The sequence below is a fragment of the Puma concolor genome, chromosome C1 (genome assembly GCF_028749965.1).
Source record: "Puma concolor isolate L17-30 chromosome C1, mPumCon1.1.hap2, whole genome shotgun sequence".
NCBI classification, from domain to species: Eukaryota; Metazoa; Chordata; class Mammalia; order Carnivora; family Felidae; genus Puma; species Puma concolor.
The window spans coordinates 162212456-162239276 of NC_141674.1; the positions used below are offsets into that span (position 1 = coordinate 162212456).

At 39.0% G+C, this 26821-nt stretch overlaps 1 protein-coding gene across 2 annotated transcripts in view; it reads left to right on the forward strand.

Annotated features, from left to right (window-relative positions):
* Positions 1-8397: 8397 nt before the first annotated feature.
* Positions 8398-26821, forward strand: part of PDK1 (pyruvate dehydrogenase kinase 1) — a 33093-nt gene continuing 14669 nt past the window's right edge. For both annotated transcript variants that reach the window (XM_025934147.2, XM_086718908.1), the window contains exons 1-8: positions 8398-8599; positions 10461-10602; positions 13214-13285; positions 15654-15838; positions 16119-16214; positions 17420-17497; positions 19289-19365; positions 21180-21278. In XM_025934147.2, the coding sequence (XP_025789932.1) occupies positions 8398-8599; positions 10461-10602; positions 13214-13285; positions 15654-15838; positions 16119-16214; positions 17420-17497; positions 19289-19365; positions 21180-21278 (951 nt within the window). The remainder of the gene's footprint in view (positions 8600-10460; positions 10603-13213; positions 13286-15653; positions 15839-16118; positions 16215-17419; positions 17498-19288; positions 19366-21179; positions 21279-26821) is intronic.

Consider the following 26821-nt stretch of genomic DNA (forward strand, 5'->3'; position numbering starts at 1 on the left):
ATTATGAAGTCCAGAGCCTGTGTGCATTTCTTGGAAAAGGAATAAACCATTTCAATCAGTAGCTCAAACCATCTCTCCAGAAATCAGAACAAAGAATTAACTTTGTAACAGACACTCTCTTAAAACAAGACGTTCTTGTCTTTACTACCTTACCCTACACAACAACCCAATCTTGCCATAAAGAAAGAAGGCAAGTTTGACTCAGAGGGAAACCAAATTTATTGATTTGTACAGGACCTAAGGCACAGAAACTCTTCCGTAATTCCTTGGCACCCTAGAGTCCCAAATCCAAATTCAGCTATTATTCTTAGCTGGATTCCTGCTGATGCAACCTGGGTTACAGTAACTGACCCTTCCTCAGCTTTCTTCACAATCCCACCCAGACTCACAATTTCTTTTTGCATTTCCATTTAAAGGGAGACAACTGCCATGGACTCACATACCATAAGGCTACTACGAGTCTTCCTCAATATTTCCCCAAGTCCTTAAAGCCACCCTACACCCCATAACCTCTACCCAAGCTTCCACACTAGTGCAGTATGTTGATGACCTTTTACTCTGTAATTAAACTAAGTTGGGAGCTCTTATAACTTCTTCATTCTCTTAAAGGCAGTAGCTGAACAAGGCCATAAAACCTTTAAATCTAAATATCAGTGGGTACATGCAACTGTTATCTCTTCAGTATATGCGATACGTCAGGGCATTCAAAAGCTCACTCCATGGGGCATCTGGCTTGCTCAGTGGGTGAAGCGTCTGACTTAGGCTCAGGTCATTATCTCACTGCTTGTGAGTTCAAGCCTTGCATCAGACTCTGTGCAGACGGCTGGGAGCCTGGAGCCTGCTTCAGATTCTGTCTCCTTCTCTCTGCCCCTCCCCTGCTCATGTTCTGTCTCTCTCTCTCTCTCTCCCTGAAATATAAAATAAAAACATAACAAATATATATATTCCAAAATGCCTTGAGTCATTTTGCCCAGCCCTCTCCCCAAAACAGTTAAATGAATTTTTAGGGGCAGACGGCTATTGCCACCAACAGATTCCTAATTTTGCAGTTTTTGTTAAACCTTTGTATGCTCTTGTCTCAGATATCACCCCAGAGACCATTTTCTGGCTTTCAGAGGCATTAACCTCTTTTGAAGCCATAAAATCAGCTCTGTCCACACTTCTGACATACCTAATTTTGACACACCTTTCCATTCATACAGCCATGAAAACAATGGCTATGCTGCAGGCACTCTTGGACAACCTTTTGCCTCTCCTGAATGTCCAACAGCATATTTCTCACGCCAATTAGACCCTGTGGCATCAGGTATGCCTCCATGCTTACATGCAATGGCTACAGCTTCCACCTTGATGGGCAAACCCCCTACTCTTACATTAGGCTTCCCCATTCACCTATGTGTTCCCCATGCTGTGTTTGCTCTCTTACAAGTTCTTAAGTCACAGCATCTCTCTACCCAATGACAGACCACTTATGAATGATTAAGCTCTCTTGACTAACCCATTAACTTACATCACTGAAGAACTTTAAATCCAGTTACCTTACTAACCTCTCTGATAATGGAGAGCCCCACTCTATCCCCCACGATTGTCTTACAACTGTAAGTATGATCTCAAAACCACAAGAGTGTCTCTCAGACATCCCTCTAGATAATCCAGACTTACTTCCATTTTGTGATGGCTCCTGTACACAAGATTTCCAGGGAAACATAATCATTGGTTGTGCCATAATTTTCCCCCATAAAACACTTGGAGGCTTATTTTTTGCTCACAGTAAAATAGCCCAAGTGGCTGAACTCCTAGCTCTTACTAGAGTTTATATGCTGGTAGAAGGGGAAAACTGCTACTATTTACACGGATTTTGTAATCTGCCATGCTGTTGGCATAATCTGGAAATTTCATGGATTCTTAACTTTGGTGGATACTCGCATTGCTAATGGGCTCATAATTGCTGACCTATTATGAGCTATTCACCTCCCTTCTAAAATTACGATTATTCACTACTGAGTTCATACTAAGGAAACTGATAGTGTACCCTTAGGAAACCATAGAGCTAACAGAGCTGCTAAATATGCAACCCAAAACATACCACTCCCCCATCCTCAATCCACCCAGTTTTTAACCCTACCTTTATCCCTGACTCATATTATTAATTATCATACAAATGCCCTCCAATTTTAAAAGACAATTACATACAAAAGGGTGGAAATAATTATCAGATGGATTATATATATTGGCTCAAATGGACTCCTTGTAGCCCCTTTTCTTATAACCTTTTGGCTAGCACTTATCTCCCACCAAATGGGACACAAGTGTGTGAAAGTCAATGCAGGGAAACCTCACTAAAAGGAAGTTGGGAGGTTTGGCTGGGGGAGCTCTCACACTCTACCACTCATTTTCAATTACAGAACCAACAGGAAGTCTGCAACTCAAAGCCACTTTCCTTGGTAGCAACTCAGCTACCAAGAGACAGTCACAAATCAGCCAATGAAAAGCCACTATATACTTCAAACTCCCAGTTTACTCTAACGGGCTTTTCGTTTATAATAGCCTTCCCAACTTCCCCCCTTCCCCCTATAAAAGAGCACCCCTCCTCTTGTTCTGCAGACTTGCCTATGGTTTTGCCACAAACTGCTTGTCCCAAACTGCAATTCCCTGCTATTCCCACATAAACCCATTTGCGCTGATAAAACAACTGGCAGCTTATTTTTAAAGTTAACCTGTGCAAACAGATTAATTAAGGAACTAAAAAAAAAATTGGTTCTGCCGTGGCATCCGTAAAATTTCTGACCAAATTATCTCCCAGAGTACTACTCATACATCTTACCAAATCAGCATGCCCCTAAGAAGTCCTCTTAGGTCCACAATGCCCTTTATGGCATTTTAAATGGATTTTATAGACTCACCCCCTGCCTTGAGCTATTCTCCCTATTTGGCTATTATCTGCCTATTTAGTGAAGGGTCTGAATGCTACCTGACTGTGTAGACTGTGTGCTACACTGATGTGCTCATGCCACAACAGTGGTAAAGAAATTAGTAACTGAGATTATTCCTCATTTGACATTCCTTTATGGACTGAGTTAGATGAAGGAACTCATTTTACAGCAGAGATAAACCGCCTGCTTGCAAAAACTCTGGGACACTCATTAAAATTTCACATCCCCTATTAACCTCAATCATCAGAGCAAATGGAACATAAAAATCTAGATCTAAAAAGAACCTTAGAAAAGATGTGTCAAGAAACTGACTTCAATGGCCAGAAGAACCAAACTTGGTCTTTATTAAAATCCAGAATACTCCATATAGGAGACATGGATTGATCTCTTTTAAAACAGTGTTTGGTCGGGGCGCCTGAGTGGCTCAGTTGGTTAAGCTTCGGACTCCTGATCTTGGCTCAGGTCATGATCTCAGGGTTCATGAGATGGAGCCCTGCATAGGGCTCTGCACTGCCAGTGCAGAGCCTGCGTGGAATTCTCTCTCTCTCCCTCTCTCTCTTCCCCTCCCCTGCTCACATACTCTGTCTCTCTCAAAATAAAACATTAAAAAAAAAAAAAAAAGCCCAAACTGGTCTTTGTTCCTGCTAATGTAAACATTTGATGGACTGAGCAAGGGAGACAGGTAAATAATAAGGTGTGATATCCATGATCAGAAGAAAGTTACTCTGCCTTTTTCCCTGGTGAGTTACGTGGGCCGCAGAAAATCTCTACAGAAGCTCAAAGACTATCCCTTGTCAGGGTGAAAACAATAGCTGAAGATTTTTCCTGTTACATTGAAAACAGACCTGCCACTGGACTTCTCCTGGATGACATACCAAGCTAGTATTACAACCAAACTCTGTGTTTGATGCTGAAAATGGCATTTTCTTTTTCTTTTTCTTTTTTTTTTTTTTGGAAAATGGCATTTTTAAACTTGGCAAGGAGATTAAAAATAACTCTAGCATAAAAGTTTGCCAAATCACCAAACAGGTTTACATACCAGCTGCCCCTCTTGTTAGATTGCCCAATACCACACACTATATTTGGGTGGATCAGAATTGCAGATTTCTTTGGCTCGATGACAGCAGTAAGCTTTATAGCTGCCAGAACCAAACTATAGACCTCCTACATCACTATTTCACAACCTGTTCTGCTCTCATAGACTGACAGGAAAAATAGAGATGTATGGATATTAACATTATCAATGGCAAAGGTCATGGAATACTCCAGACTTTAAAAATTACAGGTTTCAGGGTGCCTGGGTGGCTCAGTGGGTTGAGCATCCGACTTCAGCTCAGGTCATGATCTCATGGTTCATGGGTTCAAGCCTCGCATCGGGCTCTGCTCTGACAGCTTAGAACCTGGAGCCTGCTTCAGATTCTGTGTCTCCCTCTCTCTCTGCCCCTCCCCCTCTCAAAAATAAATAAACATTAAAAAAAGAAACTACAGGTTTCAAGGGTGCCTGGGTGGGTTGAGTGTCCCACTCTTGATTTGGGCTTAGGTCATGATCCCAGGGTCATGGGATCAAGTTCCGGGTCAGGCTCTGCATTGAGTGTGGAGCCTGCTTAAAATTCTCTCTTCTTCTCCTCCGGCCCCTCTCCCCTTCTTGCACTTGTTAGCTTTCTATTTCTTAAAAAAAAAAAAAAAAAAAAAAATTACAGGTTTCAACCTAACCTTGTCTGTAAATCATACCCCTCTTTTTTATTTTTAAGTTTATTTATTTATTTTGAGAGCGAGAAAGAACACAAGCAGGGAAGGGGCAGAGAGAGAGGGAGAGAGAGATTCCCAAGCAGGCCCCACCCAAACTGTCACTATGGAGCCAGAAGCGGGGCTTAATCCTATAAACCCTGAGTGTTGACCTGAGCGGAAATCAAGAGTCTGATGCTGAACTGACTGAGCCATCCAGGTGCCCCAATCATAACCCCTTTTTATCTTATGTAGCAACAAAGTACATAAAGGGTTCCCACCTAAGTTTTCAGGACAATGTGGGTTCAGACCTGCCTCCTCCTGTCACTAAATACTCCACCTTACATGCCAAATTATAAACTTGGGTTCCTTTGTTCATAAAATTATGTCACACAAACACGCCTCTCAAAAAAATCATAGAAATTCTGCTTGCATATCTCAAGTCCACCTTCTTTTCAGCTTTAAGGGTTTTTATTCCCAAATCTTGGAGATTATGAATTAATTAGAAAAGGCAATCCTAAATCTCTCTGTAGTGGAATAGTTCAATACCACTATGCAAACTTTGAAAACACTCCCGTCAGAAGTTAACAGCTTAGCCTCTTTGGTACTGCAAAATCGTCATGCCCTACATACACTGGCAGCTCAGCAAGGAGGAACTCCCTGGTGAAAAATGTTGCATCTGTGTAAACCAAAGGGGACAAATAATACCTAACTTAAATCTGTCATAATAAAGGATTAATATTTGTCATCAGATAAATGAAACAGTAATATTTACTGGACGGATCTATTTCTGGGGTTGGGAGGCTGGCTTAATGGGGTGTGGGGAAATGCGCTCTGATTTGTTCTTCTGTTTGCTTCCTCATTCTAATCTACGTGCTTTTTTCTCTTTGCAGATCTCCTACCGCTCACTAGCTCAGTTTCTCTCTCCACAGTCACCAGCTCAGCTTTTCATATTGAAACTCCCAGGGAAGTTTCAGAGGGAACTGGAGAGGCCCAGGGCAGGCTGCCCCCAAAATGTGCCACATGGCATATTGGTTATTTTGAATTGAAGCTACTTGGAAAAAGCACAAACACATGGAGGCTAAACAACATGTTACTAAGCACAACATGTTACTAAGTAACCAATGGTTACATGAGGCTACTTGGGAAATAGCCAGTGTAAGGACACAGACCTTCCTCTGTCCCCCACCCCCACCACCCCCTAGGCAGGAAATAAACCTTCCTTATGAAAGTTACCTTCCCTGTACTAAGAAGTAAAAAGACAACCTTATCACCAGAGATAGAGATTTTAAAGCTGAGAAAGTTGTAGAAACAAACCTTGTCACTTTTATTTTAAGTTTATTTAGACAGGGTGGAGGGGCAGATAGAGAGGGAGAGAGAAAATCCCAAGCAGGTTCCCCACTGCCAGGGCAGAGCCTAATGTGGGGCTCAAACCCACGAACTGTGAAATTATGACCTGAGCCAATATCAAGAATCAGAAGTTTAACCAACTGAGCCACCCAGGCAAACCTTGTTACTTTTTACTAATCTACAACCTCAGCCCAAATTCTTAGAATTCCTAATTAAAACTCTCAAACATTTATTTTCTTTATCCTGTTAATTCCTCACAAATTTATTGTCTTTTTGTCTAAAATGTATAAAAACTGCGAGTCTTGGTCATTTCTTTGGATCTTGATTTCATTATTGGGTCTCCATATGCGCCTAATGAATTGGGTTTTTCTCCTGTTAATCTGTCTCATGTCATTTAATTCCTAAACCAGCTGGAAAAACCTGGCAGGGAAGGACATTTTTTTCCTTCCCTAAAACTGCTTCCCCTAAGATATTTTTACCAATCGTCGGGTTAATAGATCCCTGAAAAACTCTAATGTTCTCTCCAGCTTCTGGACAGTAAGCCTTTGACCAAAAAGTAAAATGTTGATACCATTTTTAATGTGTTTTCATAGAATCACTCTCTGGATATTGAGTGGAAGTTTGGTGGTGAAGATACTTTGCAGAAAAAAAAATATTTTAATAAACAGCTGAGTTAGTTTCTGGGAGAACAAAGTTGCTAAAATAAATCTCAAGATTCTTGCTGGGCCTTTGTACTTCCACACAAGTCAACGTTCAGCTGAATCCCTCCACGTGCTCAGGTGGAAAGCAGCAGAGTTGCCAACAGTGGTTGAAGGAGCTGAATAATACTATGCATAACCTTTAAGATTTTGGAGTTTCTATCCCAGTGACTGCTGGAGCTATACATGCATACATATTTTATTGATAAACTACCCAGGAAAAAGTAATTTTGTTTCATCTAAGACATACCAAAGTACTGGGGATGGATATAGGGGGAAGTAGCAGTGGAGAGGAGGGACAGCAGTGGTGATTTTCAGCACAGATTGCAACTTTTGTAGCTCTACGGCATTAACCAATATAAGAAATTGTCTAGTCTTATATTCACTATAGGCAGTTCCTGACTTTCAACAGTTCAACTTATGATTTTTCTACTTTACAATGCAGCAAAAGCGATATCCATTCAGTGGAAATTATACCTTGCATGTTGATGTTTCCCCAAGCAAGATGCAACGTGGTACAACATTCTTTCGTGATGCTGTGTATCAGCAGCTCCAACTCCAAGTCTGCCACATAATCACCAGGGTAAACAACCGATGTACTTACAACCATCCTGTTTTTCACTTTCAGTACAGTATTCAATAAAGTGCACGTTCTTATAGAATTGGCTTTGTGTTAGAGGATTTTGCCCAACTGTAGACTAATGGAAGTGTTCTGAGCACATTCAAGGTCCACTAGGCTAGGTTACGACGCTGAATAAGTTAACCGTATTAAATGCGTTTTCAACTTACCATATCCAGAGGTGCCCCATCGTCTAAGTCGAGGAAGACGGAGCAGAAGAGGAAAGGATGGAGCAGCCAAACTGTGAGGCTGAGAAGACAGTTAAAGTCAGTCAGTCAAGGAGAGGGACCCTTTGAGTACTTTGCTGACCATGCCCGAAGACTTGTCACCTAAGACTGGAAGTTGGGTTGCCAATCATCTTCTGGGTCTGCAGTCGCTGACAACATTTAGGGCCACATTCCCCCTTGTTCATTGGTATTTTTGTACCACTGCTTGGCAAGGGTCAGATCCTGAAGCTCTCTGGGTCTTGGCTCCTTCACCTGTAAAATGTGGGGTTTGCATCACAGAGGAGAGTTTCTGGAAAGCGCTCGGACAGCCAGCACACAGGTGTGGGAAGCGAAGCGCGGCCCAGTCCTTCAGCCTTTTGGCTGAGGCTGGGGAGGCACAGATAGCAGGAAGGTGGGGTGTGCTCCGAGAGAGCGTGGGAAGGGGGCGCACCAGTAAGCGAGGGCGCCTTAGGGGCCCGGGCGCCACGGCCACCTACGGGCTTCCTCGCTGCAGGGCGGGCCGGGGACTGAAGAAGCCTAGGCTCCTCCCGCACCCACGGCTTCCCGCCGGCAGACCTGCGCACGCCCTCCCCGCCCCACCGCTCGCCGGCACCGCCCCGGCGCACGGAGGCTGGACTTTAGCACGGGGGCGGACCCCACTCCCGCTCCCGCCTCTCTCCCCGCCTCCCTCTCTGGGTCCCGCCCCGCGGCGCAGGGGGCCGGGCTCCGGCGAGGGGGGCGGTGGCCGCGGCGGTGACAGCCGCTCCCCGCCCCCGAGGGTCGCCACGTCCCTCACGTACCGCCCGGCCGAGGCGCTGAGCGGCGACCTGGCTACCCCAGCTCCTGCTCCTCCGGCGGGGCTCGGCATGAGGCTAGCGCGGCTGCTTTGCGGAGCCGCCTCGGCCGGCCCGGGCTCCGGGCTGCGCGCGGCCAGCCCCGGCGCCAGCCGCAGCTTCACCTCGGACTCGGCCTCCGGGCCGGCGCCTGAAAGCGGCGTTCCGGGCCAGGTGGACTTCTACGCGCGCTTCTCGCCGTCCCCGCTCTCTATGAAGCAGTTCCTGGACTTCGGTGAGTGCGGCCCGGGCCTAGGGCCTTTGTGCGCGGCCCTGCTCGGGGAAATGCGGCCCCTGACCCGGGACGGGCCCGGCCCTCGCTGGCCCCCTCTCACCTCTGGCGCACCCCTCCTTCTTAACGTCTCCTCCCCCAACGCTGTAGGTGTTTCCTTCCTCCCTTGCGGACAGATCCCCAAGCTCAGGTGCACGCGCTGGCGGGCGGGATAAATAACCGGGGGCGTGTGCCTTTTTATTGTGTATTGTTGAAAAACAAACCTGGAGGGCCGCGGGCGGAATGACCTCCCGCCTTTCAGCGCACGTGCAGAGCCGCGCTCTCTGCCAGGCGCCTTCCGAAGAGTAGAGCTCCGGCTGGAGGCAAGTGTGCTGCACACTCCCGGGAGTCGTGTTCGGATTCTGCACAGTGATGATAAATGCTCAGTTTTGTAGACGATGATTCCATAAAATTGGCGCGATGATAGGGGAAGCAGGTTATAACTGGCCCAATTGTTTCATAGAATGTTTTCCTTGCCACTTGCTTAATAGTGTTTCCACCAACAGCACATTCATTTCATCATCAGCAAGTAAGTGTTGAGCACACGTAAAGTGCGTGAGCACTAGACTAGACGTGGGGATTGCCACATTTCACCCTGTAGAGGCGACTGTCCACTTTCCTCGTCTTCCGGTGGGTCCTTCCTGGTTTTCTCTAGAAAGGATGCAACAGATTGCAGAGAAATTGCAAAGTTAGACTTATAACTTTGACTTCTCATACGGAGGCGTGGAGGGGAAAGGGAAAACTAATAAACTCGAATAAAGTCATAACATGTCAGTAGAAAAAGTTATCTTCTGCATGGTGAGTACTGTTAAGTCAGTAATGGATCTCTGGTGGGCTCAAAAGATATCAGCTTAGCTGACAGCTTTATCTTAAAATTGTGGTGTACAGAGGCGAACTCTTTTTGGCGCAAAGCCCTCGGTTTTCTTTGTTGTTACTTTAAAATGACTGTAGTGTGATTAAGGGGTGAATTTGGCCTTGTTCACAGTATGCCATTAAACTTTCACAAGAAAGTGTTTTCCTTTAATTCGGTAATTACTGCTAGGAACAATCTAGTTTTGGCTAAGGCTGCCTTTCTAAAACAGCAAGATGACATTCGTGAGTTCAGAATGCATTGCTGAAATAACATGATTTTTTAGTTTAACTTTCAATAGAACTGCTTGTCAAAGGACATTCTACAACTGTTCTGCTTAGTAGCTTGGTATAGGAGTGGAGGAAGAGTAGGATGCTTACCAGGAATCAGACTATTGAATAAGACCTGGGGGTGGGGGTGAGGGGAGGGGGAGCTTGAAGATGGCTGCTGAACAGGTATTGGTATTTTTTGCTTTCTGTTGCCTGAAATCCCTCCTGTACATCAGCTCTTTGCTTATCGAGGTTCCCACGCACATGACCAAATTTCTCTGTTTATATTGGACAGGTATTCATTTCTTACAAACCTGGAGTTAGGAAACAGATTTTCTAAATAATAGCATCCAGTTAATAGGCTTTGGCAGGTCCTGCTGTTAATTAGACTCTGCACTTTGTTCAGACTTGCTCAGGTTACCTTGGTGCTAAGAAAATCACAGGAAGGATGCAAGTGATGGAGAGGGGAGAGTATCTTCACTGCTCTACAAAGCGATTGGAATGTCACGACTTAGGTCATTTAGGATGCCTCACAACCCTGCTGACTGGGTTATCTCATCCCTTTCGTCCTCATTCCCTGTCATGAAGGTGATGCTACTACCACTCTGACGTTGCCAAGTAACTCCCTCTGCGTTTCTCCCTGCCTCTTGGCTTCTACTGCCTTATGGGCTCTACTTACTGCTGTTCCCACCTTGTTTCATTTTAGGATCTATGAATGCTTGTGAAAAGACCTCATTTATGTTTCTGCGGCAAGAGCTGCCTGTTAGATTGGCAAATATAATGAAGGAAATAAGTCTACTTCCAGATAATCTTCTCAGGACTCCATCAGTTCAGTTAGTACAAAGCTGGTAAGATTCCCATCTTGTGTTTGCAATTTCAATGGACTTACGGACTTTACTCAAGGTGAAAGCAAATACTCTTTTACTCTTCAGTGGATTCTTACGGTAGTAAGAGCATTCCTCCACCTCTTTTTGGGTGTGTCTGGGCTTGTCCCCTGAATCCTGGACTCTACCACTCCTTGACTTTGAGAAAACAAACAAACAGCCAATCAGAACTGCACAGAAATACACACACTAAATTTAAGATTTCTGATATTAAATCTGTAGGGATGTTATGTTATAATAAAAAATATCTACAAAAAATATATGTCTACCATTTGTTGATGGCTAGGGATTTATAGGCATTACCTTTAATCCCTTTGACAACTCTGCCCATTAGGCATTATTATCATCATTTACAGATGAGGAAATTGAAGCACCTACTGGCCTTTTGCCAAAGGTGGTACCATTCATAGTGGAGGTAGGATTCAAGCCCAGATTTGTTTCTTTCTACTATACCATGCTCTAGTCAGAATGATAAAATGTATTAAAGTGTGTATATATTTTTGAATAAACTGAATTTATTTTACTGTAGTATATCTTTGTCAAACACAAAAGTTAAAATCTTTATTCTCCCATTTTAAAGTAATTACAAAGTAGTGGAATCATATAAGAAACTCTGCTGTCTTCCAAAATATGACAGTAGAGGTATTAAGGGTATGAACATATACGTGGCCATTTAAATACAGCCTTTCTTGAAAAATAAGATAAAAACAGAGAGGGAGGCAAACCATAAGAGAGTCTTAAATATGGGGAACAAACTGGGGGTTGCTGCTGGGTGGGGGGGGGAATGGGCTAAATGGATGAGGGACATTAAGGAGGGCACTTGTTGGGATGAGCACTGGGTGTTATATGTAAGTGATGAATCACTGAATTCTACTCCTGACACCATTATTACACTGTATGTTAACTAACTTGGATTTAAATTAAAAAATAAATAAATACGGCCTTTCTTGTTAATGTTATTAATTTAAAAGTGTAATTCTTTTAAGCACTATACATTTCAAACAAAAGAATTTGCCAGAGTTCAGTCTTAAATGGAAAATAAAAATTAGCTGCAAGATTTTTCCCAGTTCTGATTCATGGAGATCTTAGCACTTTTTTGTAGCCATTATAGTTTGTAGGAGAAGCTGATCTAACTTCAACTTTAAAAAACAAGCAAAAGAAGTATGACTGCTATAATATGTGATAATGAGATGCTATCTGGTTCAAGTATGGAACAATTATGAGTGTGGTTTAAAGAAGAGGCATTTGTTTAGGAACTCTGATGGAATCTAAAGGAGAACATATAATTTTCTACGGAAGCTTATTTCTGTTTTTTAAAATTCTTCACTGAAAATAGAATATGCTGCATCTTGAAATCTGTTCTGTGCCTAACATGTTGTCAGTGCTCAACCGTCTCTTGAATTAAGAGCGTAGTTTTTCTTGCCAGGGAAGAGAAAAGTAAGGGGTAAAGCAAACGTCAGAATCACTTGACTTTGGAATGCTTTGGACTGAAGAGAGGCACACACTGCTTGTCAAGAACAGCTTTCCAAATCAACATATGGATTTACAGATTTTTCAAACACTTTCATTGCCCCTGGATGCCTACTAAAGACAGTTGTAGATAACAGTGCCCACAGACCAGCCAAAGCAGAGCCTATATAATTGAAAGTCATTGAATAGCAGTGAGGTGTTTTCAGCTCCGGCCCTGTACTGCCATTATGCTTGGCCGCATGACCTTGACAAAGTCATTTGGCTTTTCCTCATTTTGTTCCTTCCTTAACGGGTGATTTGCTACCTTGAATTGTTAGATAAATTAAAAACCTACATTTGTATGACTTTTGTTTTTGTTCAGCTCTGTTTAAAAGAACTATGTGGTAAGTTATAGGCTTTTAACAAATACTTGTTGATGGTACACAAACTATTAACCTGGAGAGTGCATGCTTCTGAAGGACAGACAGCCACCTTCAGCTCCAGCTGGTCATTGCCACTGCGGAAGTACCATCCACATCATCTGGCTTTTGTTTGTTTAAAGAAAAGCCACAAGTCTAGATTTTTAATGTAGAATCTCCCAATTTTGAAAGATTGCAACTAATTAAAAATTTTGTAAAGCACCAAAGCCCTAAGAAGGTCTGTAGGGTTTTAAAACACAGGTTTTAAGCTAGACTCATAGACTGAGGTAGGTGTTCCTCCACATTTCGTTGAGACTAAGACAAATTAAGTCATTTCCCTCAGATCACATAGTCACTGGTAACAGATGCGATTCTCATGACAATCAGCATTTCTACTGTATAGTGGTAAATTTAAGAAATTGAAAAGCTATTTTAGAGTATAGAACTTAAGAATAAAAGAAGTAGGAAATCTTAAAACTCTAAAATGTAACCTATGTTCTTAGGAGAAAATGTGCACCTTCTATTACTTTATGCCAGGCACTTTGCTCAAAGGTGGATGGGTATAAAAATCCTACTTCAACCATAATTCATAGCACTATTCTAAATTAAAAATTAAGAGATGGGTAAAAATACCTTTTGAGTATTTTCATAATATTGAAATTTCAAATTGTGAAAAAACAAATTTACCCTACTGGTTTGCATTTTAGGTATATTCAGAGTCTTCAGGAGCTTCTTGAATTTAAAGACAAAAGTGCTGAAGATGCTAAAACTATTTATGAGTAAGTACATGATTTTGACCCTATTCGGAACACAATTTAAAAAAAATTTTTTTTTTAACATTTATTCATTTTTGAGAGTGAGAGAGAACATGAGCTGGGGAGGGGCAGAGAGAGAGAGAGGGAGACACAGAATCCAAAGCAGGCTCCCGGCTCTGAGCTGTCAGCACAGAGCCCAACCCGGGGCTCAAACTCACGGACAGTGAGATCATGACCTGAGCTGAAGTCAGACGCTCTTAAACATCATGTAAAAAATATAAATGTATTGAACTTAAACTTGCTATTGGGTCATTTTAGGGAAATTAACTTTTAGTTTCTCACCACTCGAGAACATACAGTAGTACATGTGTCTATAGCAGCTCATACAAGTAAGACAAATATTGTAAAACAGTGAATATAAGAAAAGACAGTTCAAGTCTGATGATTAGGGAAAATCCAGAAATGGCCTTGGTGCCATTTGGATGATAGGGGACTGGTGAGAGGACTCTTTATCTGGAGAGCTCAGGTGAACATTCAGCTCCAGCCAGTCATTACCAATGCAGAGACATTATTCAGATTGTCTGATTTTTTTGTGTGTTAAAAGCAGTAACTTTAGATTTTTAGTGTAAAATCTCCCCCAATTTTGAAGATTGCAACTAATTTTAAAAAGTTGTTTTAACACCGAAGGCCTACAAACACACCTCTGTGGTCTCACTTTCTGACCTCTGTAAGATGATGAAAGTAATGACAAATGTAATAACCAGTGTACCAGAATTGATAAACCCAGGTAGTCCCCTCAGGCAGTTATCTGCTTATTCCGATGAATGTTGCTCAGAACTTAAAGCCCACCTCTTTTGTTGTCCCCAGAGTCTATTGCACATTTTTTTTTTAACTGTCTTTAAACATGATGGCAACATTTCACCTTTTAAACATAATTGGGTCTGAAAATAACATCAAGGATTTACTCTCTACCTAGGTATGAAGCACACTGTATATTTAATCTTTAAAACAGTGCTCTTGAGTTAATGCTATCTGTGCACAAAGAGGTTAAGTAACTTAAGGTAGCATTAAAATTACATAGCCAAGGGGCGCCTGGGTGGCGCAGTCGGTTAAGCGTCCGACTTCAGCCAGGTCACGATCTCGCGGTCCGTGAGTTCGAGCCCCGCGTCGGGCTCTGGGCTGATGGCTCAGAGCCTGGAGCCTGTTTCCGATTCTGTGTCTCCCTCTCTCTCTGCCCCTCCCCCGTTCATGCTCTGTCTCTCTCTGTCCCAAAAATAAATAAACGTTGAAAAAAAAAATAAAAAAAAAAATTACATAGCCAACTAGTGTGATGGGATCAGGATTTGAACCTAAGCACTTGCACTTAAAAATAAATGTACGCTATAGAACCTTCTGAAAATAGCTAGTCAGAGCTGAATCTAAAAAATAAGGTGAGCAATCAAGCAGAATAATCCTGTCTTGGGTTTTAAAAGAGAGAGAGGTGAAATAAAGGGGTGATGAGGAATGATGAGTGTTTGTTGTTTTTGAGGAGTTTTGTTGTTTGTATTTTGGATTAACAGTTTGGTTTTGAAGCAGATTACAAACTAGGAATTCCAAAAATATTTTGAACGATGAGAGCATCACTGGAATAAGTTGATAGTACTCAAGATGATGACTCTGAATGGGAAAGCACTCATTCAGAAGTGTAAATTCTGATGGGTATGTTACAAGATGGATTTTATTTCATAATTAAGACTTCTTTGCTCTTTTATCTAGATCTTTAAATTAACCATGCAATAAATGCCTTCTAAATGACAGAAGTGGGAAGGCTGGATGACTTGAAAATTTTTCTTTTAACACAACAGTTGACTCTTTCTCTCCCATTTTTAAACTTCTAGGATCAGCGACATTAAAATTCCTTTTACTTCTCTGTTCTCAGTAGTTCTTTCTCTCTTGGAACCATAGGGAATAGTTCCAAAACAGACAGGCTTTATTGGCTTATTCATCTTCATTCCTCACAGAGCTGTGTTCACTAGAAGCAAGCACTCTCTGTCTTCTCTTATGCTGAACGTCCGTGGAATACTGTCCTCGTAGGGAATGCTCAAACGATCTTAGTTGATGATGGTTAAAGCAGACCCTTAACATTTTTAGGATTGTGTTTTGTGGCAGCCTTACTTTTAGGAGTTCCAAGAAAATAATTAAGCTTCAAAAGTTTTATTTTGGAGGTCTTTATATTCTATATTCTATATATCGATGATCTGAAATACAGTTAAATAAGCAGAAGAAAACATGCACTGATGCTTTTTTACTCAAGTAGGGATTTCTTGCCTAGAAAAGGTTGGTTAAACGTAGATTTTAGTATTAAATTCACTTGTCAAAATATTTGGCTGTTTTGACGGACAGGTTTGTTTAGCTTTACAGATACTGTGATTCGGATCAGGAACCGACACAATGATGTTATTCCTACGATGGCCCAGGGAGTGATTGAATACAAGGAGAGCTTCGGGGTGGATCCCGTCACCAGCCAGAATGTTCAGTACTTTTTGGATCGCTTCTACATGAGTCGCATTTCAATTAGAATGCTACTCAATCAGCACTGTAAGTATCTAGAAGTCAGGAGAAGAAGCAAAATGAAATGAATGTGTTGGTATATTTTAAGTTTATTTAGAAAACTTCCCTTTAATAAGCATTTAATTTTGCTTTTTTGTGTGTATTAAGTAAATAGACTGTCATGCAAAGGAGGTATTCTCATTGAATGTAAAATACTACGTTTAAAAAAAGTGTCTGTTCTACTGTTTGGCACCATTCAGAGACACAGTATTCAAATCAGGAAAAGGGCATTAGAGGGTTTAGCTTATTTTGTTTGTTTGTTTGATAGCTTTATTGTTTGGTGGAAAAGGCAAAGGAAGCCCGTCTCATCGAAAACACATTGGAAGCATAAATCCAAACTGCAATGTAGTTGAAGTTATTAAAGGTAAATGCTTACATTTCTCCTTTCATGAAGGATGCAAAAATCAAAATTATTGAGTGTTAATTCATGCCAATAAAACAATTACTTGTATCTTGAGATAAAACATTAGGAACAAATGCAAGGATTTGAGAATAATTTTATGATGTTAATTGTACATTATGTATAGGATGAATATTTTGTTGATCCAATTCTTTGTTAGGCAAAGTATGGTGATACTGTGAGGGCACCTGTTTCACTTCAAAAAGATTCAAGCTCCACCTCCCCCTGCTTTCTAATTCCCTGTACTAGGAGCCATAGTCTGTGATAGTTTGGTTTGCATTTTTCCACACTTTTTTCTGTTTATACCACATATACTCATATATGTATATATGTCATTGTTGTTCTTACATTGTTTGCTTTGGGAAAACGGATGCTGTATGTATATTTTTCTATAAGCTTAGAGCCATCACACCACATTCAGTACATATGGAAATACCTTAGGTTTTTGAGTGGCTTAATGGGTATTTCAGAATGTATTAATCCATCCTTCTATTGATGCATATTTAGGTTTTAATTTTTTTTTAACCAGTAATACTGAAGTGAACATCTTTAGACATGTGCTGACTTTACTAGTACTTTAGAAGGCAAGATTCTTAGAATTTAAGACATTTAAAATGCATTTAGGGGCACCTGGGTGGCTCAGTCAGTTAAACGTCTGGCTCTTGATTTTGGCTCAGGTCGTGATCTCACGGTTCATGAGATTGAGCCCCATTTTGGGCTTTGCACTAATGGTGCAGAACCTGCTTGGGATTCTCTCTCCCTCTCTCTCCTCCCTCAAAATAAATAAACTTAAAAAAAATTTTTTTAAAGCTAAAATGCATATAAAATTTTGATACCTCCTAAAAGGTATCAAACAATGAATTCCTAAACTTTTACCAACTCTATATGTTATGTGTATTGTAAATATTTTCTTCACCCTGCTGTTTTTACTTTGTTCACAGTGTCTTTTTCTTTATGAATGTTTTTATTTTCTTATAATCATATCTGTCATTTTTCCTTTATGGCTGTTAGGTTTTATCATGTCATACCTTCTCCAAACTAAGACTGTTAAATTATATTTTCTTCCATAAATGGTTTTAAAATTTCGTTTATCAATAGTATTGCCATCTTAATGCATGATATAGAAATACATTTATTTAATGCTTTTTTTTTGTTTTGATTTACACTAGATGGCTATGAAAATGCTAGGCGTCTATGTGATTTGTATTATATTAATTCTCCTGAACTAGAACTTGAAGAACTAAATGGTAAGCCTGATGATATCTTTTTCTGAATGATTAGTGTTGTGATTTTCTGCGAAGGGATGATAAGAAGAATTTAGATTTGTTTTAATATAAAAGGACTTTTCATAAACTCTTTCATTGAATATGAAAGCCGAGGGAGAACAATCATGTTAAAAATATGTGTGTGTGTGTGCGCGCGTGCGTGTGCTCATGTGCATGTATGCGTGTATGTCTGTAATTAGTTGGATTCTGTCTGAAAAGCATTTTGGCTTCTTCCTCGTTTTGTTTATGTTCAATTGATAATGTTGATTCTTTCCTTATTTTTGTGGGTTTTCTTTTTGGTTAGTTTGGTTAGAAAAAAATGATGCCAAGAAAATTATATTTGACTTTTATATGCATTTCAATACTGTAGAATTGAAGAATTTAAGAATTCCACTTACTGAGTGGTAAATCATTTTTATTATTGAGGAAGTAAAAAGACTGGGGGTGTAAAGAGGAAAGAAAGATGCTGATCTGTTTGAGAATCTGTTAATCTCTGATGGTCTTTTCACCCTGACTAGTAGTGTGCCTTTTGGACAAAACAATTTCAGATATCTTGGAAGGAGATTGATAAGTTTCTCTGTGTTTCTGAGGGGTAGTGTAGTTTTGTAGAGGGAAAAACAGTTACTAAGTGAAGATGACCCTTTAAGAAGAATAAAATTAAGTAGGGTTTTTCTAAACTGTATTCTGGAACTTCTAGTGGGAGAGAAATAAAGAAGTTACTCAATTGAAAATAGAACTGCTTGGTGTTTTTCTAAAGCCATATTAACTTTTGTTTCATAACAATACCATTCAGTAAATGAGAATCACAATGCAGAGATGATATTTACACCTGAACTGCTGTGAGCATGTTCTAGGTGTCCCATCCATGTTTCCGTGGGGTGGTTTATTCAGAGGAGAGTCCAATTTATTGGGTCAGTTGGAATTCTAAGGTAGGGTGAGGCTTATTGCTTTGCTCTACTTTAAGTTCTGTTTTACATACAGCCTGCCCCCCTCACCACATCCCCAACTGGCCTTCTAAATTTAATAAAATGTTTGAATGTAGAATTCGTATCCCTTGATAAATTGATGCTAGCTTAATTTTTTTTTTAATTCAAATCTATATACATAGAAATGCCTGAAATAAAACAGAAAACATTCCACATGGGAGAAACATTCAAAAAATGACTTTTTAAAAAAAAGTATTTTTTTTTATATTTATGTGAGTTGGACCATGGAACTTACAGACTTTAATACTTGTTTTGGTACTCTGTATTTAAGAGTCTCTTATAGTTTGCCTTCCAATGGGGGGTGGGGGAGAAGGGAAAATGGGTGATGTGAATTGAGGAGGGCACTTGTTAGGATGAGCACTGGGTGTTGTATGTAAGTGATGAACCCCGGGAATCTATCCCCAAAACCAAGAGCACACCTTACACACTGTATGTTAGCCAATTTGACAATAAATTACATTGAAAAAATTCTTGCTTTGGAAAGTAAAATTCTGGCCTAAAGGCTGAGTGTCCTTTAAAAAGACTCACCATCATAGAGGAAATAGGAAGCTGGGTTGGCTAGATTGTCATTCAGGGTCGCAAGAATGACTGCAAACTCATGTTGTCACTGTCATATGTGAATGTGGGGTCAAACACTAATATACTGAAGAACTGGGGTGACAGTTCTCTCCCAAATAATAGTGTCCTCCATAGTAAATGTTTTCTTTTCATCACTACACAATATATACTTTAAAATGCTTTAAGCACATCTCTCTGTACTTTTATATTTTTCTCTTCTGCTCTGTAGCAAAATCACCAGGACAGCCAATACAAGTGGTTTATGTACCATCCCATCTCTATCACATGGTGTTTGAACTTTTCAAGGTTTGTAAAATAGTATTACATAACCTTTATCAGTCCTTTTCTGAGGTTAGGGATCTGCTCTGAAAATTAAGTACTCTACCAGGTTTTCCTCAGTTTCATTAAAAGATGTCATTTCATGCTCAGTGTCACGTCACGTTGCTGGAGATCAGCCTTTTGTCAACACTGATGGACATCTCAGTGTAGCAGTCAGCTCATACTGGGAAGTCAGAAAGACCTGGGCTTGAATTCCAGTTCTTGATACATATGTGACCATGGGAAAATCCGTCAACCTTTTTGAGCCTTAGTTTCCTCTTCTGTAAAATGAGGATAATACTACCCAGGTTATGATGATTGGGAATAGCATACTAAATGTCCAGTACAATGACAACTCATTATAGGTGCTCAATAAGCTATATTAATATTTTTTAAAAATGGAATATTTAGAAGAGTAATTTTCAATTTTCCACCCTTAAAAAACCAGAGTCCCACTATTATATGTTTTTTTTTTCTTTGAAAAAGTCATTTATATTGACTTACAGGGCTCCTGCTATCATATTTGCTCCTTACAACAAATTTCAAAAGCTAAATAAAATGAGTCTAGTAATGTTGAGAGTACTCTTTTCCCAAATAACGCACCAATGGCAACTTGCTAATGGATAGAAAAGTGAGTGAGGAGAAGTGGTACAGGTCCCTGTGGCTAAAAATGACTGCCCTAAATCAAGCTGACAGTCTCTCTGACTTTAGTTAACATGTCTTCAGCCAGCAGCAAACTGCTAGAAGAGGTGGCTTTCAGCCTGACCATGAAAAAGAAAAATACACTGAAACACAGAAAATCTAACAATATCATAGAACAGCAGGAGTTCAAGAATGCTCTTTTGTTCTAGGACATCAAGAACATATCTAATACCTTACAAAAATCTTTCTCAAAGTGGGAAAATAAATAAGCAATTGGCACTTCAAGGATTAAGATTAATTTTTTTCCTTAAGATTTCAGTTACATAAAGGTCTTATTCCCCATGATGCTTAATAAAATAAATTACCATATTATAAAACAGATTTTATATAATGTCAATAATAATGTCAATAATCTTAAGTAGCCTTTGGTAGAGATTATAGCATCCCCAGGGATACTCAATCCTGATGTGTATGTCAGGGCCACACACTCTGAATTTTTAGGAGTGTTTTTAAAAAATTTAGCTTAAAAATTTTTTAAATTCAGTCCCATCTTTTGCCTTTTTAACTGTATCTAGTTTTACCAATTTCTCCTCCATTGCTACATGTCATGTTATCTTTTAGCGCTCATAATATATTGGCATTGTGTACTGTGTATCCTTTAGGAACTGATCAAAACTAGAGATATTTACAATGTAAATCAAACTAGTGATGAATTGGATTAGTTTCTACATCATAAAACCATTGCTGTGAATACTATATGAAAAAATTTTTTCCTTAATTTATGGCAATTAAAATGATTCCTAAAAATAGAGACAAAACTCTTTTCAAAAAATAAGTTATTATCTACTAAACTATAAAAATATTTGGATAGAATTTTCAGCTTTAATGTAAACTATTTAAGTGTTGAGATGCCTGGTTTTGGAAAATATGCAACCTGGATTTGGTTGAAATCTTTAAGTCAAAGTATCTCACCAGTCGTCCAAAATGGACAATAATTTTTTGAAGTAATTCTTTAAATATAATTATAAGAATTATACTTTGGCATATTTCCAGCAAACTAAAAATTTTTTAATTTCAAATGGTGCCTATGTGTTTGAAAATCAGAATTAGTTTCTTCTTTTTTAAAGTTGTGTTTTGAACGGAACCCTAATGTATTTCAGAACGCGATGCGAGCGACTATGGAGCACCATGCTGACAAAGGTGTTTACCCTCCTGTTCAAGTCCACGTCACACTGGGTAACGAGGATTTGACTGTGAAGGTAAATGCTCCCTGGCATTGTTTTGTTTGTTTCGTTGATGTACAGGCATGCACATAATTTCTTGAAGACGTAATTTATTCTTAGAAAGAGATCTTATCTCTAATAGCTAATAAGCACGTTGCTTCATTTATCTGGCAGATTATGGAATTATCCCTTGAGTCTCTTTCTATTCTGGTCTGTAATCCAGATGATGCAAGTAAAAATAAATCCTGAAAACACAGTTTAGCAGTCATCATGAATATCTACTTTGATAAAGTATATATTTTTTTCTTTTAGAATTTAACATTTATTTATTTTTAAGACAGAGAGAGAGAGAGAGAGAGAGCATGAACAGGGGAGGGTCAGAGAAAGAGGGAGACACAGAATCTGAAACAGGCTCCAGGCTCTGAGCTGTCAGCACAGAGCCCGATGCGGGGCTCGAACCCACACACCACGAGATCATGACCTGAACTGAAGTCGGACGCTTAACCGACTGAGCCACCCAGGCGCCCCTACTTTGATAAAATATTTGAGTGTTCGCAGTGTTACATAGATAGCATATAACTTTTCATTTTTAAGTAACATTTTTCAATCTACTTTTATATCATTTCATTTGATTCTCGTAACGGCTCTTTAACATAGGAGCACAGGTAATTTTATTGTCAATTTTACAGGTGAGGAAACTAAGACACAGTGATTAGCTCATAATTAATTACCCAACTAATAAATGTAACAGGACATGAAGTCAGGCTCTCTGACCCCAGAGAGCCTTCTTTAGATAGTTTAGTTTCTTAGAGTATGAATATGCTCTTTTTTAAATAATCCTTTTAAATTTTGTTTTAAAGTAATAAATGCAAAGAGTATAAAAATCAAATATATTAGTTCCTGGCCATTTGTAGGCCACTACTCAGAGATAATCTTTTAGTTATTTTTTCTGGGATTTATTGATGTATTTTTAGTAGTATTCTGATATCGCTATTTCTGAAATTTAAAAATTTTCAACAGCAAATACTAGCTTTCTGTTATGATAGCTTAGGAATTAGCTCTTGTAGAGCACCTCCCCTCCCCAACACAGCCTTAGTTGCTATTTTCCCCGTTTTAAGTTCATACATGAAATTCTGGATTGAAAATAATCATCTTGAAGAATTTTGAAGGCATCTACTGTTACTTTTTTAAAAAGTGTATAATTCAGTGGTTTTTAGAATACAAAGTTGTGCTACCATACCACTAATTTCAGAACATTTTCATCACTCCCAAGAAAAACCTCAGTACCCATTAGCAATCACTCCCCAATTTCTCCTACTCCCCAGTCTTTGGCAGCCACTAGTCTACTTTCTGTAAATGGATTTCCCCATTTTGGACATTTCATAAAAATGGAATTATACAATATGTGATCTTTAGTGACTGACTTCTGCCACTTACTGTAATGTTATAGCATGTATTAGTTCTTCATTCCTTTTTGTGGTTGAATAATACTGTTATCCATTTTGTTTTATCCATTCATCAAGTTGATGGACATCTGGGTTTGTGTTGTGAGAAGACTTTGATAACTCGTTCAATCTCTTTATTTATTATCAGTCTATTCAGATTCTGTATTTCTTCCCAAGGTAGTTTCGATACTTTAGGCCTTTCTAAGAATTTGTCCATTTCACCTAGGTTGTTTAATTTGTTGGCATAGTGGGGCGCCTGGGTGGCGCAGTCGGTTAAGCGGCCGACTTCAGCTCAGGTCACGATCTCATGGTCTGTGAGTTCGAGCCCCGCGTCGGGCTCTGGGCTGATGGCTCAGGGCCTGGAGCCTGCTTCCGATTCTGTGTCTCCTTCTCTCTCTGCCCCTCCCCCCTTCATGCTCTGTCTCTCTCTGTCTCAAAAATAAATAAAAACGTTAAAAAAAATTTTTTTAATTTGTTGGCATAGAATTATTCATAGTATTTCCTCATAATCCTTTTTATTTTTGTAGGATTGGTAGTAATGTCCTCACTTTCATTCTTGACTTCATCAATTTGAGTTCTCCCTTTTTTCTTGGTCAGTCTTGCTAAAAGCTTGTCAATTTTGTTAATCTTTCCAAAAAAAACTTTTGTTGAGTTTTTGCCATTGTTTTTCTATTCTTTATTTCATTAATTTCTACTCTCATGTTTGTTATTTCTTTCTTTTCCTTGCTTTTGAGTTATTTTGCTTTTTTTTAGTTCTTTTTTGTTTTTTTTTTGTTTTGTGTTTGCTTTTTTTTAATTTCTTAAGGTGGATTTTAGGTTATTGATTTGAGACCTTTTATAGCTATACATTTTCCTCTAAGTACTGCTTTCTTTCTATCCCATAAGTTTTTTGTTTTATTTTATTTTTTTAACATTTATTCATTTTTGAAAGGCAGAGAGAGTGCGAGCACGAGGAAGGGAGGGGTGCAGAGAGAAAGGGAGACACAGGATCTGAAGCAGGCTCCAGGCTCTGAGCTGTCAGCACAGAGCCTGACATGGGGCTCAAACTCACAAACTGTGAGATTATGACCTGAGCTGAAGTCAGATGGCTTAACCAACTAGCCACCCAGGCGCCCCGTATCCCATAAGTTTTTTATGGTGTGTTTTCATTTTTATTCATCTCAAAGTATTTTCTAATTTCTCTTGTGATTTCTTCTTTGACCCATTGTTTCTTTAGGAGTATGTTGTTTAATTTATATATATTTGTTAATTCCCACATTTTGTTCTGTTATTGACATCTAATTTCATTCCATTGTGGTTAGAAATACAGTTTGTATGATTTCAGTCCTTTAACATTTATTGAGACTTGTTTTATGGCTAACATATTGTCTATCCTGGGAAGTGTTTCATGTGTACTTTTGAGAAAATGTGTATTCTGCTATTGTTGGATAGAGTGTTCTATAGATAGTTGTTAGGCCTAATTGGTTTATAGTGTTATTCAAATCTTCTATTTTCTTGTTGATCCGCTATCTAGTTGTCATATCTGTTATTGAAAGTGGGGTATTAAAGTCTCCAACTACTATGGTTGACTTGTCTCTTTCTCCTTTCAATTCTGTCAGTTTTTGCTTTATGCATTTTGGAGCTCTGAGGTTAAGTGTATATATGTTTATGATTTTATATCTTCTTGATGTATTCATCTTTTATCATTGTAAAATGTCCATCTTGGTCTCTGATAATAATTTTTGTCTTAAAGTGTATTTTTATCTGATACTAGTATAACCACTCCAGCTTTCTTTTGGTTTCTGTTTCCGTAGCATATCTTTTTCCAAGATTTTCCTTTTAGCCTATTTGTGTCTTTGAATCTAAAGTGTGTCTCTTCTAGACAACATATGGTTAGATTATGCTTTTTTTTTTAATCCAGCCAGCCAGTGTCCATCTTTTAATTGGAGTGTTCAAGTCAGTTACATTTAACATAATTATTGTTAATATAGAATTTGTGTTTGCCATTTTGTCATTTGTTTTGTATATATCTTATGTCTCTTTGATTTTTTATTTCTGTATTACTGATGCCTTTTTTTGTTCAAATGATACTTTCTGGTGTACCATTTTAATTTCCTTCTTGTTTCTTTTTATATTTCTTTGAGTTATTTTCTTGTTGTTGTCCCAGGATTACAATTAATATAGTGATTTATTTATAACAATTCAGATTCAATTCAGATTAATACCAACTTAATTTCAATAGTGTAGACATACTTTGTTCCTGTATAGGTCCATTCCTTCCCCCTCCCCATCCTCTGTACTGTTATTGTCATAAAACATACATTTTTATACATTGTGTGTTCATCTACACAGATTTATAATTATTCCTTTCTGAAATTGTCTTTTAAATAAGGTAGGAGAAAACAGTTACACACAAAAAATACACACATACTATCTTTTATATTTACCTATGTAATTCTTTTTCCTGGTGCTCTTTATTTCTTCATGTGGATTTTATTGTCTAAAGTTCTTTCATTTCAGGCTAAAGGAATCTCTTTAGTATTTCTTTATAGAGCAGGTCTACCAGTGATGAACTCTCTCAGTTTTTGCTTACTTGAGAATGTCTTAATTTCTCTTTCATTTTTGAAGAACAGTTTAGCTAAATATAGGATTTTTTGGTTAATACTTTTTTTTCAGCACTTTAAATATGTTAATCCTACTGCCTCTGGTCTCCCCAGTTTCTGATGAGAAATCAGTTGTTAATCTTTTTAGGATCGTTTGTATGTGATGAATCACTTCTCTTGCTGCTTTCAAGATTCTTCTTGGTTTTTGACAGTTTTATTATGATTTGTCCAGGTATGGACCTATTTGAGTTCATTATACTTGGCATTTGATGAACATCATCTTTTTTTTAAGTTTATTTACTTTCAGAGAGTGAGAGAGCAAAAGCGTGAGTGGGTAGGGACAGAGAGAGAAGGAGAGAGAGAATCCCAAGCAAGCTCCATGTTGACAGTGCAGAGCCTGTTGTGGGGCTCGATTCCACAAACCATGAGACCATGACCTGAGCCAAAATCAAGAGTTGGACGCTCAACCGACTGAGCCACCCATGCACCTTGATGAAAATCATCATTTTAATCAAAATTGGGAAGTATTTTGCCTTCATTTCTTAAGATGTTCTTTCTGCCCCCTCTTCCATCTCCTCTTCTGCTGGGATTTCCGGTACATCTTGGTACACTTGATATGGTCACACAGGTCTCTGGCCTCTGACATATTTTTTTTTTCTTCTTCTTTTTTTTTTTTCATTTTTCTTTATTTTTTTTTCTTTCTGTTTCTCAGACTGGATAATTTCAATTGAGTTATCTTCACTATCACTGATTCTTTTTTCCATATGTTCAAATCTGCTATTGAGCTCTTGTGAATTTTTCATTTCAGTTATAATATACTTCTCAACTCTTGAATTTCAGTTTGGTTCTCTTATATAATTTATATATATTTTTTATTGCTGTTCTCTATTTGGGGAGATATCATCCTCTAACTCCAGTACTTTTAAAATGGTTTCCTTTAGTTCTTTCAAAATATTTAAAATAGCTGACTTAAAGTCATTAGTTTCCTCAGATATAGTGTCTCTTGATTCCACTTTTTCCCCTGTGCATGGGCCATACATTTTTCTTTGCATCTCTTGTAATTTCTATTGAAAATTAGACATTCAAAATAACATAATGTGACAACTCTGAAGCTCACATACTTACCCTCTCCCAAAGATTGTTTGTTTTGTTTGTTTAGTGACTGTTTAAACTATTTCTGTAAAGTCTTTATTCTGTAATGTGTATGGCCACATATACTTGGTTAGCTTAGTGATCAACTTATGATTGGACTGAGAGTTCCTTAAATACCTGCTGTCTTCCAGTCTTTGCAAAGGGGCTCCGTGTGTATATTGGGGCACACTTTCAACACTCAACCCAGCAGTTGACAACTTCAAATTAACCTTTAGGTCCTGCTTATACAAAACCTCAAGGTCAGTCAGAGATGAAACCTTTCCTGAACGTGAACATAGCCCTGCACATAAGCATGACCTTCTAGATTCCCAGGATATCCCTGAGCTTTTGTAAGCCCCTAAAGACATCTCATTCCCTAGCTTTTCCTATTAAGGTTTTTAGTTAATTTATTGTTTGCCTT